Raw genomic sequence first — 12,059 nt, 5'->3', positions numbered from 1 at the left:
CTGGAAACACGCTGCTACCAAATTGATCAATCACAGCTCTTGTGGCTGAAGTTACATTTCCAGGGAGATGCACATAAGGCTACGGAGTTAGTGTCTGTGAAATTGACGCAGAAGCCTAAACTGCTTGTAAGTGGCTCTGATTGGTTGTAGGACTATCCAATTACGTGTGTAGATATTTTTTCTCGGTAGTGGCTGAAACACTCCTCATAATGAAATCCAATTTTGCCATTTGAAATCTGTTTTCATGTTCAAGCTCAGATTAATTAGTATATGTACGATTAAATAAAGAAAAAAGTTGTAATTTCCTATAGTATCACACTTTTATTTAAATAAATTTTATGTAATTGTGTATGTAATTTTATGTTTTGTATTTCTTCTATTTATTATGCAACTTTAATATATATATATATATATACATATTTGCAGTGTGTTGCCGTGCAGCTTTAACACAAATAAAGTCTCATCTTAATAAATCAAAGCAGTGTATATTAAATAAACCATGCACTTCTCTTTTCTTCTGGTCTAATTTTTATTATTTTTTTATTTTTTTTATTCTGAGGTATTTTTCTGATCACGCCCTCTGATGTAAGCGGTTCCTCCATTGGTGTTTCACCACGCAGAGGGGAAGTGGGTTGAGCTAGTGGGTCTTATTTTCCAGAGGGGACACACAACACAACCCAAACGGATCGCGTTTTTAAAAAAAAAAAAATAAATGTTGAAGAGGAAACATGTAGCGACCCTGGCAGACTTCAGACCCCGGATGGTGCGCACAAGGCATCGGCTGATATAAAAAAAAAAAAAAAAGGTAACGAAGGCTTCTCCGTGTTTCTGTGATTTGTTAGATAATAAACCGACCTCACATCTGCTCCGGGAGGCGGCGCATCCCCAGCACAGTGATATAACGTCGGCTGGATAGTTCATGGAGACCCGGGGGATTCTTCTTACCCACAGCCCGCTGCTGCTGCTGTCTCTCTCTTCACCCGGTTTGAACTCCTTTGAGTCGTTAATTTATCTCTTTAGCGTCTCATCAAGCTTGGATTTGCTCAGAAATGCTTCATAACACGGAATTGATTGCTGCTGCTGTTGGCCCATCATGGCCCAAATACCTCTGCAGGCTGGGAGTCAACTAAATAAATAATAAAACTTGACATAACTTGCAAACATCTCTTCTTTTTGGGGGGATTTGAAACAACGACCTAACACTACCATGTTTATATATTTTGGTTTTATAGTCCCAAATCCCAAATTGTGTTAAAATAGATTTTCAGGTGCTGTTTGTTTATTGTTAAGGCTGGTGCGGCTGGTTAACCAGAAGGTTCTGGGTTCTAATCCAGGCCAAGTTTGCATGTTCTCCCTGTGTCTACATGTCTACTTCCTCCCACCGTCCAAAGACATGCTCTTTAGGTTAGCCCTGCGATAGACCGGCAACCTGCCTACCCCGCCTTTCACCCAATGACAACCGGGATAGGCTCCAGTCCCATATTATATTCATGCGTTTCCCTAATCCCTCCATCTTGTGCGGTAGGTTATGGAGCCGACCTTTTCTCGTTTCATCCTCTTCACCCTGACTGGCTTCGTCGTGAGCTCCTCTTTCGATGACCGCTACCACAACGGGACGGGCCGCTATGACTACTGTGTGCTCGGAGCCGGGCCTGCCGGGCTACAGATGGGACACTTCCTGTCCAAGGCCGGGAGAGACTACGTTATCTTGGAGAGGAACTCGGGACCTGGGAGCTTCTTCAACAGGTAAGGAACTCATGTGAGAGTTTTTCATGTGGTGCAGTAGTGGGGAACTTTTGGAACGGCAGGAACTTTTTAGAGTATGTAGCTTGATTTATGGTTGCATGTCTACGACGTAGCTTCCAGGGGGGCCCTGACACGCACCTCCTCTAAATGTAACTACACATTGAGAAGATGCTTCATGATGGTTCCACGAGTTTCTGTAGCTGGACAAGCTCAGACAGTTCTCCCTCGCTCGGTGTCCTTAGACGTCTTCTCTATGTTCACAAGTGAGGTCATGCTATCCCTGCTCTGTTTCGTTTCGTCCCAAGGTATCCCAGGCACAGGAAGCTCATCAGCATCAACAAGATCTACACCGGGAGGCGGAACCGAGAGTTCAACCTGCGCCACGACTGGAACTCGCTGCTGAGCGACAAACCCGACCTCTTGTTCAAGAGAGTGAGCAGCGAGTTTTACCCTCCGGCCGACGCCTTCCCTCTCTACCTGTCCATGTTTGTGAAGGAGCTCGGGTTGAGGGTCCGGTACGGGGTGGACATCGGGAGGATCAGAGCCGTGCAATCAGGCGCTGGAAGGAGCTACGTCCTAACCGATCAGCACGCGTCCGACTACACCTGCGGGTATTTAGTGTCACACTAAACCTCAGATGAAAGCTTTTAAATTGTAGATTTCATTGTGTTTCTTGTTTCCCTCAGCGTCCTCCTGGTAGCCACAGGTTTGTGGGTTCCTCAGAAGGTCGAGTTTGTCGGTTCCGATTTGGTGGAAGGCTACGAGTCCATCTCCACTAACCCAGAGGACTACAAGGACCAGGCTGTGCTAATTCTGGGAAAGGGGAACTCTGCTTTTGAAACGGCCCAGAGCATCTTGGGACGAGCGAGTCGGGTGCACATGCTCAGTTCCAGTCCCGTCAGACTTGCCTGGCAGACGCATTACGTTGGAGATCTCAGGTAAAGGGAAGACGCTTTAAAAGATAATAACCAAAAAGGTGAGGCAAAGAGGTATTTTAAACTAAACGGACTTCTTGTTTTTGTTTCTCAGAGCTGTGAACAATGAGCTAATAGACACGTATCAGCTGAAGTCCCTGGACGGGCTGGTGGAGGCGCGCCTGGAGAAAATAGTTATCGCTCAACGAAAGGAGGAAGGCCGGAGGAGATCAGGTGGAAAGGAGAAAGACAAGAAGGGACGGTTGTATCTCACTTTAAACAAGTACGTGCAAAACAAAGAGGAGACGAATAGATCTGAAGTGACAGGCGAAGAACTGCCAGGGCATCATATCGACAACTTCCCGATGCGGAAACCGTACGACCGAGTGATTCGATGTCTCGGGTTCCGGTTCAACTTCAGCATATTCGACGGGTATGGATTCACTCGTGTATGATTAAGTCTACATAATGCCAAGTTGTTTCATTTATATATATGAGATAGATAATGAAAAAAAATCTCCTCAGCTCCTCCTGCCCACCGAACAGTGAGAATGCAAAAGGGAGGTTGCCGGGGGTGACGGCCTGGTACGAAGGCAAGAACACGCCTGGCTTGTTTGTGCTGGGAACCGCTGCTCACTCAAGAGACTACCGCTCGTCCGCCGGCGGCTTCGTCCATGGATTCCGTTACACAGGTGAGACGCTTCGATTTGTTAATAAAGCTTTCCGTTCTCTACCGCCAATGCATGAGTATCAGTGTGATATTTAAAGGGAACCGTATGGACTTTCTGCCTCAGTGCGAGCCGTGCACCGGGTGCTGGAGCATCGTTACCACGGCAGCCCGTGGCCGTCGACAAAGGTGTTGACGACGCATTTGCAGTCCTGGATCCTGAAGCGTCTCGGCGAGGCCTCCGGGCCGTACCAGATGTTTGAGGTGCTCGGGGATGTTATACTCCTTCGAGGGTAAGCGGACGCTAGTTCGATGTGGCCTGTAGTGATTCTGAGTAGGGCTGGGTGTCGCTACCGACTTCCTGAATCGATTCAATTCAGTATCGTTTCAGTTTTTAAACAATTTTACTTCAAGATAAACATTGGTTCCAGAGACTTCTGGTATTTCCACAATATTTTACCTCTTTCTTATTTAATTTCTCCACTCAGTTGGTCGACATTAAGACGTTTACTGTCTTTAGCCACCCAGACCTCCATAGCTTTTAAAGGATTAGTTCAGTTTCTCTGAGGTGTTGCGTATTATTTCCAAGAGAAGTCGGTCAGCATGCCCCTAATTTAAAGTAGCTCAACGGCTGTGGATGGGACCAGTAGCAAAACATGTTCTAACCATCTGAAAAGACTAATATCAGTTTAAGTATATTCACCACTTGCTGTCAGGTGGCTTTAATTATGGGAAGTGACACCTGACTCCAGACTCCATTGATAAAAACAGTGACTTTACCTCACGGAGCACAGATCTATCACTGTTTGACTTTGGGAATTATAACAGGTTAATTTGGATCTGAACCAACACACCAACATCAGGTTATCAGTCCTGATCGGTCTCAGGGATCTAGGACATGTTAGCGCTGGAGTTGACTTTACCTGACCTTTTTGCTAACCGACAATTATTTATTTGTTTGTCCGTTCCTCTTTTCCTGACCCGAAGCTCTTACTGCGAGTACCTGGAAGAGTTCCCTCTCCAGGCCTTGCCTCAGTTCTCCTCCCTAACCGGCCGAGAGGTCTCCAACCATGGCCTGATAGTTGTCGTCATGCAGTACGGGAAGGAGAAGATAGACTACCTGGGGCGTAACAGGGCAGAAACAGACTGGACCAAAGCTTGGAAATCCAACTTTCTACACCCTGTTTTATACTATTATGACACGCTTCCTTCTGGTGAGTAGAGATTCTGCTACATGTACCATCAGAAAGTTAATATACTTTTTTAAAAATTTTTTTTTTTGTGGCAGATGAAGAAATGAAGCTGCGCCCCCACGGCTGGACTTTACCGAGGCCCAAGGCTATTCATCACATCGTTGAGGACTTCCTCACAGAATGGGACGGTCCCGTATCGCACATCCAGCCTCTGCGGCGCTTCCTGGAGCACTGTGTCCAGGCCGACCTCAGGGCCTTCTATGCAGGTAAAACTGACAGCTGATGTTCATAAAGTATTAAGGCATTGCTAAAAGAGGCCCAGTTAAGATATTTATGAGGGATTCAAACTGGACATTTGCTGGAAAACAGTTAAGTCCGGAAGATTTTTGTTAATGGAGGCACAAATGTTCAACTTTGTCACCTCTGCAACTACACCCCCAGAGCAGATTGTTTCCCTCACTGATGCCTTTTTTCATCCTGTCTTTTAGAATCATGTTTCCGTTCATCTCTTACGCACCGCAAGCCACCGCTGTTCTGCCAGCAGGGATACTTGAAGCAGCAGGGCGTCACCCACGGCGCTCGGCTGTCGCAGCACGTTCATAAGTCCGGACCGATGCCAGCTGATCAGGATGCAGGCACATCAGCGGCTGACACAGCGTTCCCCAACTACCTGGCACCAGCTGGAGCCTCCGTGTCTTCAGGACTGAAACTTGACTTCTGATTGTTTTATTAAACGTGGGTCGAAGCTACATGATGCTGTTTAAGTCCCTCCGAACTGCTACCTCCTGCGCCCATAGGCATTCCCCCTGCAAGACAGAGTATTTGCACAGACTGCCATCCTACATATCACTGGCTCCCACCCTGTTTATGGCTTGTGCGACTGTTTCAACCAAAGACCGACTTCCCTTTCTTCATTTTGATCACGTCTAAGTGTCACAAAGAAGTACAATTATTCTGTACTTTACCAGAAGAGAGTCTGAAACTATAAGCTTAAAGTGGCAATCTCGAATATTTCATCACTGTGGTTGCTTCATCTTGTTCCGTTACTTCATGAAAACTGATTTTCTGGCAGAAGAAGTGATGAAATACTACTTTGTAATAAAAGCCAACTTGTGTTTTGCCGGTTAAATCATTTTAGTGTGAAGCCGCAGAATTAGCCATTAGCAGTCTATCAACTGTTGCCTGCATTCATGTCCAGACATCTGTAAATACAGATTATGCTAGCAGCAACGTAATGCAGCAATTTTGCTGAAAAACGTCTCCACAGACATCAAGTTTTTAATAATGCAAATGTATAAACAGTGCAATACTTTAATCTGTGGGCTGTAGGCTCAGTCGCCATTGTTTTACCTCATGGATAGTGACTTAACGGAGATATATTTAAGTGAAAATCTTCAAGATGGCCACTTTAACTTTCCTCTTCTGTCCCCCTGACTCATCGTGTGACGTCTAGGGGTCCAAACCAACACTGGAGATTTGTCTTATCCTTTAAAAGCACCTATATTGTTGTTATTCTTCACAAATATACATTAAACTATTTTCATATCGTAGAGAGCTGTATTATGTAAAGGTGTACAGGTGGAGGGAGGCTGTCATGGCGGATTGTTATGCATTTTATACGACGTTAAATGATTAAACATTCATCAGTGACGGAAGACAGGCTTTGTTTTTTATTTTATTTGAATGAATACAGTTTTTGATTTAAGATTTTCACGATGTCAGAGTACCAAAACAAGTGCGAGTCATGACGTGGGGGCATGAGACACATTTTGGAACAAGCTGTGACGTCTCCCTGGAGGCAAAAAAGCACTTTGAAGAATAATGTTACTACTGAGCGTTTTGGCAGCAGAGAAAGAAATATCTCCGGTAATAAAGATAAATAGACTTAGACTTAGACTTAGATAAACTTTATTGATCCACAAGCGAAATTGCTTGGTCACAGCTAGCTTAGTTGTACATAAAAAACACTCTAAATAAAGACATAAGTAATCATTGAGGAGCTGATAATTAACCACATAATTTTATATGATGTTAAACGATTAAACATACAACAGTGTTAGCATGCTAGCTTTGTGTTTTTTTGGTTTGTTTGTTTTTTATGCTACTGATTTAAGATTTTCACAGTGCGCATGCCCGGAGCAACCGCCGCCTCTAACAGGACGCCAGTCTGATTGGCCTAATTAGAACAATTAACAACGCTGTTTGTTGTGTGTCCGTCATGACATGAGGACATGATGCTTATTTTGGAACAAGTTGTAACAGCTGAACACACACACACGCTTTCAGTGAGTGTATATTTAAACGATTACGTTTTTTGATTAAGATTTTCACAGCGCGCATACCCGGAAGGAACTGTCACTCGTCCAACACAGGAGGGCCGTCTGATTGGCTGCTTGGCTGCGCTGATCCTATTGGACGGGAGCGAATTAACAACGCGGACTCTGATTGGTCGTTACCGCTCCGAGGCTGTTGACTGCACAATGGGTGTGCCTTTTACTACTAGTATCCGATGAAATGGAAAATGTGACATAGGGGGACATTTTGGAGGAAGGTATTTACTGTTTTCATACTTAAAATTATCCAGGTGTAGTTCAGTGGGGGAGTTGCTGCGTTGACGCGCCGTGCAATGGCCCCAGGTGTCGCTGAGGGTAAACAAGCCGTGTTCAAAGTTGACTCCAGCTCTTACTGACGGTTGCATTTCCCTCTGGCTTTTGAGCAGGAGTTGCAAGCGCCGTATGCAACGAGTGTGAAGCATCGCTTCCCCGTGTTGCGGTGAAGTATGGACGGGTGGAGCTCTGTCGTCGCCTCGGATCATGACCGATCCAGCTCCGAGGGGGAGTACGTGGTGGAGCACGGACCCGAAGCCGAAACCGGGGAAGAAGACGCGGTGCTGCGGGGGGACATGGAGAGCAGGATGGACGATGTGGGCACCGCCGCCGCCGCCGTCGGGTTCGGCATAAGCGGAATAGGAGAAGGCAAAGTGGTGCTGGGTAGAGTCGGACAGAGAGACGACAAAGAGCTCAGGTACCTGCACTTGTTGTGGGAGCCGGGGCGAGGAGAGCCGGGACAAGCGGAGCTGAGCTCGGCGTGCAAGTTGGGGAAGATGACGGGGAGCAGGGCCAGGCGGTACCACAGAGCCGTGCGGAACCTGGGTCCTATTGGTAAAGATATTTACGGTAAGGGGCACCTTCGTTGTCTCGTTAAAAATGAAATAACTCACTGTTAAAGGTGTACATGCGGTGAGGGAAGCAGCAAAAGCACATGCGTTACTATGAAAATACTACCTGTGGTGACACCTGCATGCTTCAGCTACCTGTGTGCAAATAAATACCGAGTACCTAGTAGGATATTGTAACAGCTGCTGTTTTGTTTTTTGTTTTTTTAAATATATTTCTACCTACTGCTTTATCAGAATAATGACTAGCGCTGTTTGTTGTGTGCGCGGCATTATGTGGGGACATGATGCGCATTTTGGAGCAAGCTGTGAAGTCTGTTACGCCTACTGAAGGCACGCAAGTCAAATTATTTATTTATCTCCACCTCTAGAGACACAGATATAAGTTTCTGGAGATATTTATCTGTTGCTTCTCTATCTTGTCCTTTAAAAGCACCCAAATTGTTGTTATTCTCCAAACATACACGTTAAAATTGTGTGTTATTTTCATATCGTGGAAAGCTGAGCAATGTAAATGTGTGTGTGTGTGTGTGTGTATATATATATATATATATATATATATATATATATACGTAGAGGGTGGCTTTCATCACAGATTATTATGAATTTTATATGTTAAATGCTTTAATACAAACACACAAATACACAATTTTCACAGTGCCAGAGCACCAGGACAATGAACAGCGCCGTTTGTTGTGTGCGAGTGATGACGTGGGGATGTGATGCATATTTTGGAAAGCACACATGTACAAGTTATTTATTTATCTCTGTCCTGAGATTAGTTATAGGTCAGATTATAACCTTAATTCCAGGAGCTTCCACGCGCAGAGTAAGGTCACTGCTGCGCTTTTTGAGATATCTTCAGTAATAATGGTAAATAAAAACACCGGTCATCAACATGACCAAATGCATAATAAACCACTTAAATGTACGTTTGTTTTTGTTTTTTATGACGGATTCACACACAGTGTAATCGTCTTTAATTTAATTTGTTTATTCACGTTTTGATTTACTTGATTTCACGCGTCTCAGCTATGTTCACACGTGTAGTTTAAGCTGGCCACTTGACTAATAGAATTAATAATAGCTGTATAACGCTGTTAAAACACATTTAAAAGCAGTGAAATGCAACTAATATTGCACAATATCATCTTTACATCTCAGTAGCTATCTGCTCATCTCCTATTATCAGCATGGGATTTCCTCTTCCTACCCAACATAGCGTGGAATGAACAGTGTGTAGCGTCAGTTTCAGTCGGCTAATCAGCCGCCACCACCTCATTTGAAAGTGTTCCTGTAAATGCATACATTCATAAAGCAGTTTTTCCATCCCCTGTCACTATGAATGTCTCGTCTCTACAGCTGTGAAGAGACTGAGGGAAGCGGCGAACAGCAACGACATCGACACAGGTACGAACAGTGAGGTGATTAGTTGCAGTTAATTGTTTTGCAGGCAGTGTGAGGGAGGATTGAGAGGTTGTGTTTTGTGTTCACAGTGCGAAAGCTCTTGCAGGACGACATAGACCCCTGTGCGGCAGACGACAAGGGAAGGACAGCTCTTCATTTCTCTTCCTGCAATGGCAATGAGAGCATTGGTAGGTTTCCTTTTGAAAGACTTCAGAATGAGCAACGGCAGATTTCAATTTAACAGTCATTCTTTAACATTAATTGTAGTGCAATTGCTACTGAGCCATGGCGCTGACCCCAACCAGCGAGACAGCCTGGGAAATACCCCCCTCCATCTGGGTAAGAGGGAACACTCATCATCACCGATAAACCCCGTAGCTCAGTGTTCGGTCATGCATGTGGCTGTGGTTTCACTTTACAAATACAGTGAATGTGCGGCTGCTTGTTGCCCACTTCTGTAAAAATGTAAAAAAAAAACAAAACTATTTTGTCCTGTGTTTCTGCAGCGGCCTGCACCAACCATGTGCCTGTAATCACCACATTGCTGAGAGGAGGTGAGACAGCTGTGTTTATTTGGTTGTTAGTTAGCTGAAACTAAAGGGGAATTCCTTTAAACGAAAAATGTGGAGGACTGTTCACTTTTTTCGCCATTTGTTGCACCGAAGAAGCGTACGTACGGGTTTAATTCTTGGTTCCTTGTAAAGGCTCCAGAATGGGACGGAGTTGGTGCTACGCAGACGCACTTGTAGTGGTTGTAGCTTGTCCCAATAATACGCGTAATCACCAGAAAATAAGGCTATTCTTGTCTCTGTTGTAGTGAAGTGAAAACAAGTTTCTACCTGCAGCTGTTATCTGTGCACCTCTCTTTCAACCAGTCGATATTTGACTTACACAAGCTACAATCACCCAGAGGCCACATCTGTTGGCTGGAGGACTGCATCCTGTAGCCTCCACATTGGTTGACTTCTCACAATTCCTCACTCTGTGTGGATGGAGAGCAACACAAACTAACACCAACATGCTACCAGAGATCTGCCTTGAGCAGTTGCACCGATCAGCCACATCATTATGACCACTGACAAGAGAAGTAAATAACATTCACCATCTTGTGACAATACAATGTTCTGCTGGGAAACTTTTGGACCTGGCATTCGTATGGATGTTACTTAGACATGTAGCACCCACCTAGACCAGACCAGGCACCCCCACCCCATAGCAATGACACTCCTTGATGGCAGCAGCCATCCCCAGCAGGATGCAGCCTGACACAGGCACACACACACATGAAAAAAAAAACATGAAAAACAGCACAAGGTGTTGACCTGGCCTCTGAATTGACTAGAACCCAAACTGGTCAAGTATCTGTGGGATGATCTACAGAGGCCCCTCCCCTCAAAGACCCTCTCTAACAACATCCTGTTGCCAGACACCACAGGACACCCTCAGAAGGCCCATGTCTATTCCTTGATGAGTCCCAACTGTTTTGAAGGCACAAGTGAGACCTACACATAGGAAGGTGGTCATAATGTTATGCCTGATCGGTGTTCATAAGTGTCACTAACTTGCTGCGTGCCGTTTTGAAATATACCACGATTATCTATGAAAACTGTGCAGCAACTATAAAGCTGTAAAACTTCTTGTGGGCAAAAAACCCATGACGTACTGTAACCTAGTTTAACTGTTAGTGGCTTTATCATAGCTCATAATGTAAAACACATTAAAATGCAGCAGCGTGCCTCTATTTTACTCCAGGGTGAGCATGTGTAACAGAGAGATTTGTGTCGTTTCTGTTCAGGAGCCCGCGTGGACGCCCTCGACCGAGCAGGCAGGACGCCGCTGCATCTGGCGCGCTCCAAGTTAAACATCCTGCAGGAAGGAGATTCACGCAGCTTGGAAACGCTGAGAGGGGAAGTCACTCAGGTAGCGTTGGCGTGAGCTCGCCTGTCTTTGCATATTACGCCTCGGGGTAGATTTTTTATGTCTGTCTGTCTTTCGCCTGCAGATAATTCAGATGCTGAGAGAGTACCTGAACCTAATGGGCCAGAGTGAAGCTAAAGAGAGACTGGAGCACATTTCTACACAGCTGCAGCACACGCGCACCAAAGAGCAGGTGAGACCTACACTCTAACTCGCATAGTTGCATATTCAAATGCATAAGAAGGAAGTTACGGTGTAACTATACTCTTATTTTTGCATTTACTGGTTTATTACACAGGTTTTTTTCTCAGTGTTGGATTGTTTGTCTTGCAGGTGGACGAGGTGACCGATTTATTGGCCAGTTTTACATCGCTCAGTCTACAGAAACAGAATTTGGGCGATAGGTAGAAGATGAAGTGTATGGAGAGCTCCTTTTTTTTCTTTTTCTTTTCTTAAACAAGCCTCTCCTTTGCGTCACTGGCCTCGGTCAAGACAAACGAAGGCCGTACCGTGATGGCGGGGCTCGTCTGCCCCAAACACAGCGTTCAGCCAAAGTACTGCATTAGAACACCTTGTGAGCTTAACCAAGATAAGACTGTTTTGTTTTTTTGTGGTTAGCATTTACCAGCTACAGTACTACAATAGATAATAAAAGGGAGTGTCACATGTTGGCTCGTAAAAGGCGTAAAATAAACATTGAGAACAGGAAGCTAGACGCTAATTCAGAGGTGCAGCGGGACCGCGGCTCTTTAATGCGACTGAGAAAGATTAGACAAGCTCTATGATAATTGTTTGACACGATGATTTAACAGTTTTGTGTTTTTGGTTGTCTTATCAGCAGCTATGTTGTATCGTTGCCTTTTTTTTCTTGTAATGCATGTTATTACGTGAATTGTACTGTAAAAAAAACAATAATTGATATATGTGAATCAATAAATCGATATCTTTGTGTATATTCGTGTGTTTTTGACTTTTATTAAGTGTGAGTAAGATTCATGTGTGTATATGTGTAATATATTCATTTAAATACAGGCATATTA

General features: G+C 44.7%; 2 protein-coding genes across 3 annotated transcripts; both read left to right on the top strand.

The window, feature by feature from the left end:
* The first annotated feature begins 638 nt into the window (after positions 1-638).
* Positions 639-6,349, top strand: foxred2 (FAD-dependent oxidoreductase domain containing 2). The gene is made up of 10 exons (XM_084570925.1): positions 639-805; positions 1,526-1,746; positions 2,052-2,357; positions 2,433-2,684; positions 2,776-3,093; positions 3,186-3,352; positions 3,455-3,620; positions 4,315-4,541; positions 4,616-4,786; positions 5,009-6,349. Exons 2-10 carry the CDS (start codon positions 1,529-1,531, stop codon positions 5,239-5,241), a joined length of 2,058 nt encoding a protein of 685 aa, XP_084427051.1. The 5' UTR covers positions 639-805; positions 1,526-1,528; the 3' UTR covers positions 5,242-6,349.
* A 195-nt stretch (positions 6,350-6,544) lies between these two features.
* Positions 6,545-11,972, top strand: ankrd54 (ankyrin repeat domain 54). Of its 2 annotated transcripts, XM_084570930.1 has the most exons (9): positions 7,016-7,071; positions 7,240-7,696; positions 9,058-9,105; positions 9,192-9,290; positions 9,370-9,441; positions 9,609-9,656; positions 10,898-11,022; positions 11,105-11,212; positions 11,353-11,972. In XM_084570930.1, the coding sequence occupies exons 2-9, from the start codon at positions 7,300-7,302 to the stop codon at positions 11,425-11,427; spliced, it is 972 nt and encodes a 323-aa protein (XP_084427056.1). In that variant the 5' UTR covers positions 7,016-7,071; positions 7,240-7,299; the 3' UTR covers positions 11,428-11,972. The 2 variants fall into 2 exon arrangements, with proteins under 2 accessions (XP_084427055.1, XP_084427056.1); XM_084570929.1 differs by having other exon boundaries at positions 6,545-7,696.
* The last annotated feature ends 87 nt before the right edge of the window (positions 11,973-12,059 follow it).

The sequence above is a fragment of the Chelon labrosus genome (assembly GCF_963514085.1).
Source record: "Chelon labrosus genome assembly, chromosome: 21".
In the NCBI taxonomy this organism is placed as follows: domain Eukaryota; kingdom Metazoa; phylum Chordata; class Actinopteri; order Mugiliformes; family Mugilidae; genus Chelon; species Chelon labrosus.
Note: the sequence above shows the minus strand (reverse complement) of the source record. Positions and strands in the feature narration are given on the sequence as shown.

What these genes read in the sequence shown, in the direction of transcription:
- foxred2 (XM_084570925.1), top strand. Translation starts at nt 1,529, where the DNA reads ATGGAGCCGACCTTTTCTCGTTTCATCCTCTTCACCCTGACTGGCTTC. An exon ending in CCTGGGAGCTTCTTCAACAG is followed by an intron (nt 1,747 to 2,051) that starts GTAAGGAACTCA and finishes TTTCGTCCCAAG; the next exon opens with GTATCCCAGGCACAGGAAGC. An exon ending in CCTCAGGGCCTTCTATGCAG is followed by an intron (nt 4,787 to 5,008) that starts GTAAAACTGACA and finishes CCTGTCTTTTAG; the next exon opens with AATCATGTTTCCGTTCATCT.
- ankrd54 (XM_084570929.1), top strand. Translation starts at nt 7,300, where the DNA reads ATGGACGGGTGGAGCTCTGTCGTCGCCTCGGATCATGACCGATCCAGC. An exon ending in CAGCAACGACATCGACACAG is followed by an intron (nt 9,106 to 9,191) that starts GTACGAACAGTG and finishes TTGTGTTCACAG; the next exon opens with TGCGAAAGCTCTTGCAGGAC. An exon ending in CACCACATTGCTGAGAGGAG is followed by an intron (nt 9,657 to 10,897) that starts GTGAGACAGCTG and finishes GTTTCTGTTCAG; the next exon opens with GAGCCCGCGTGGACGCCCTC.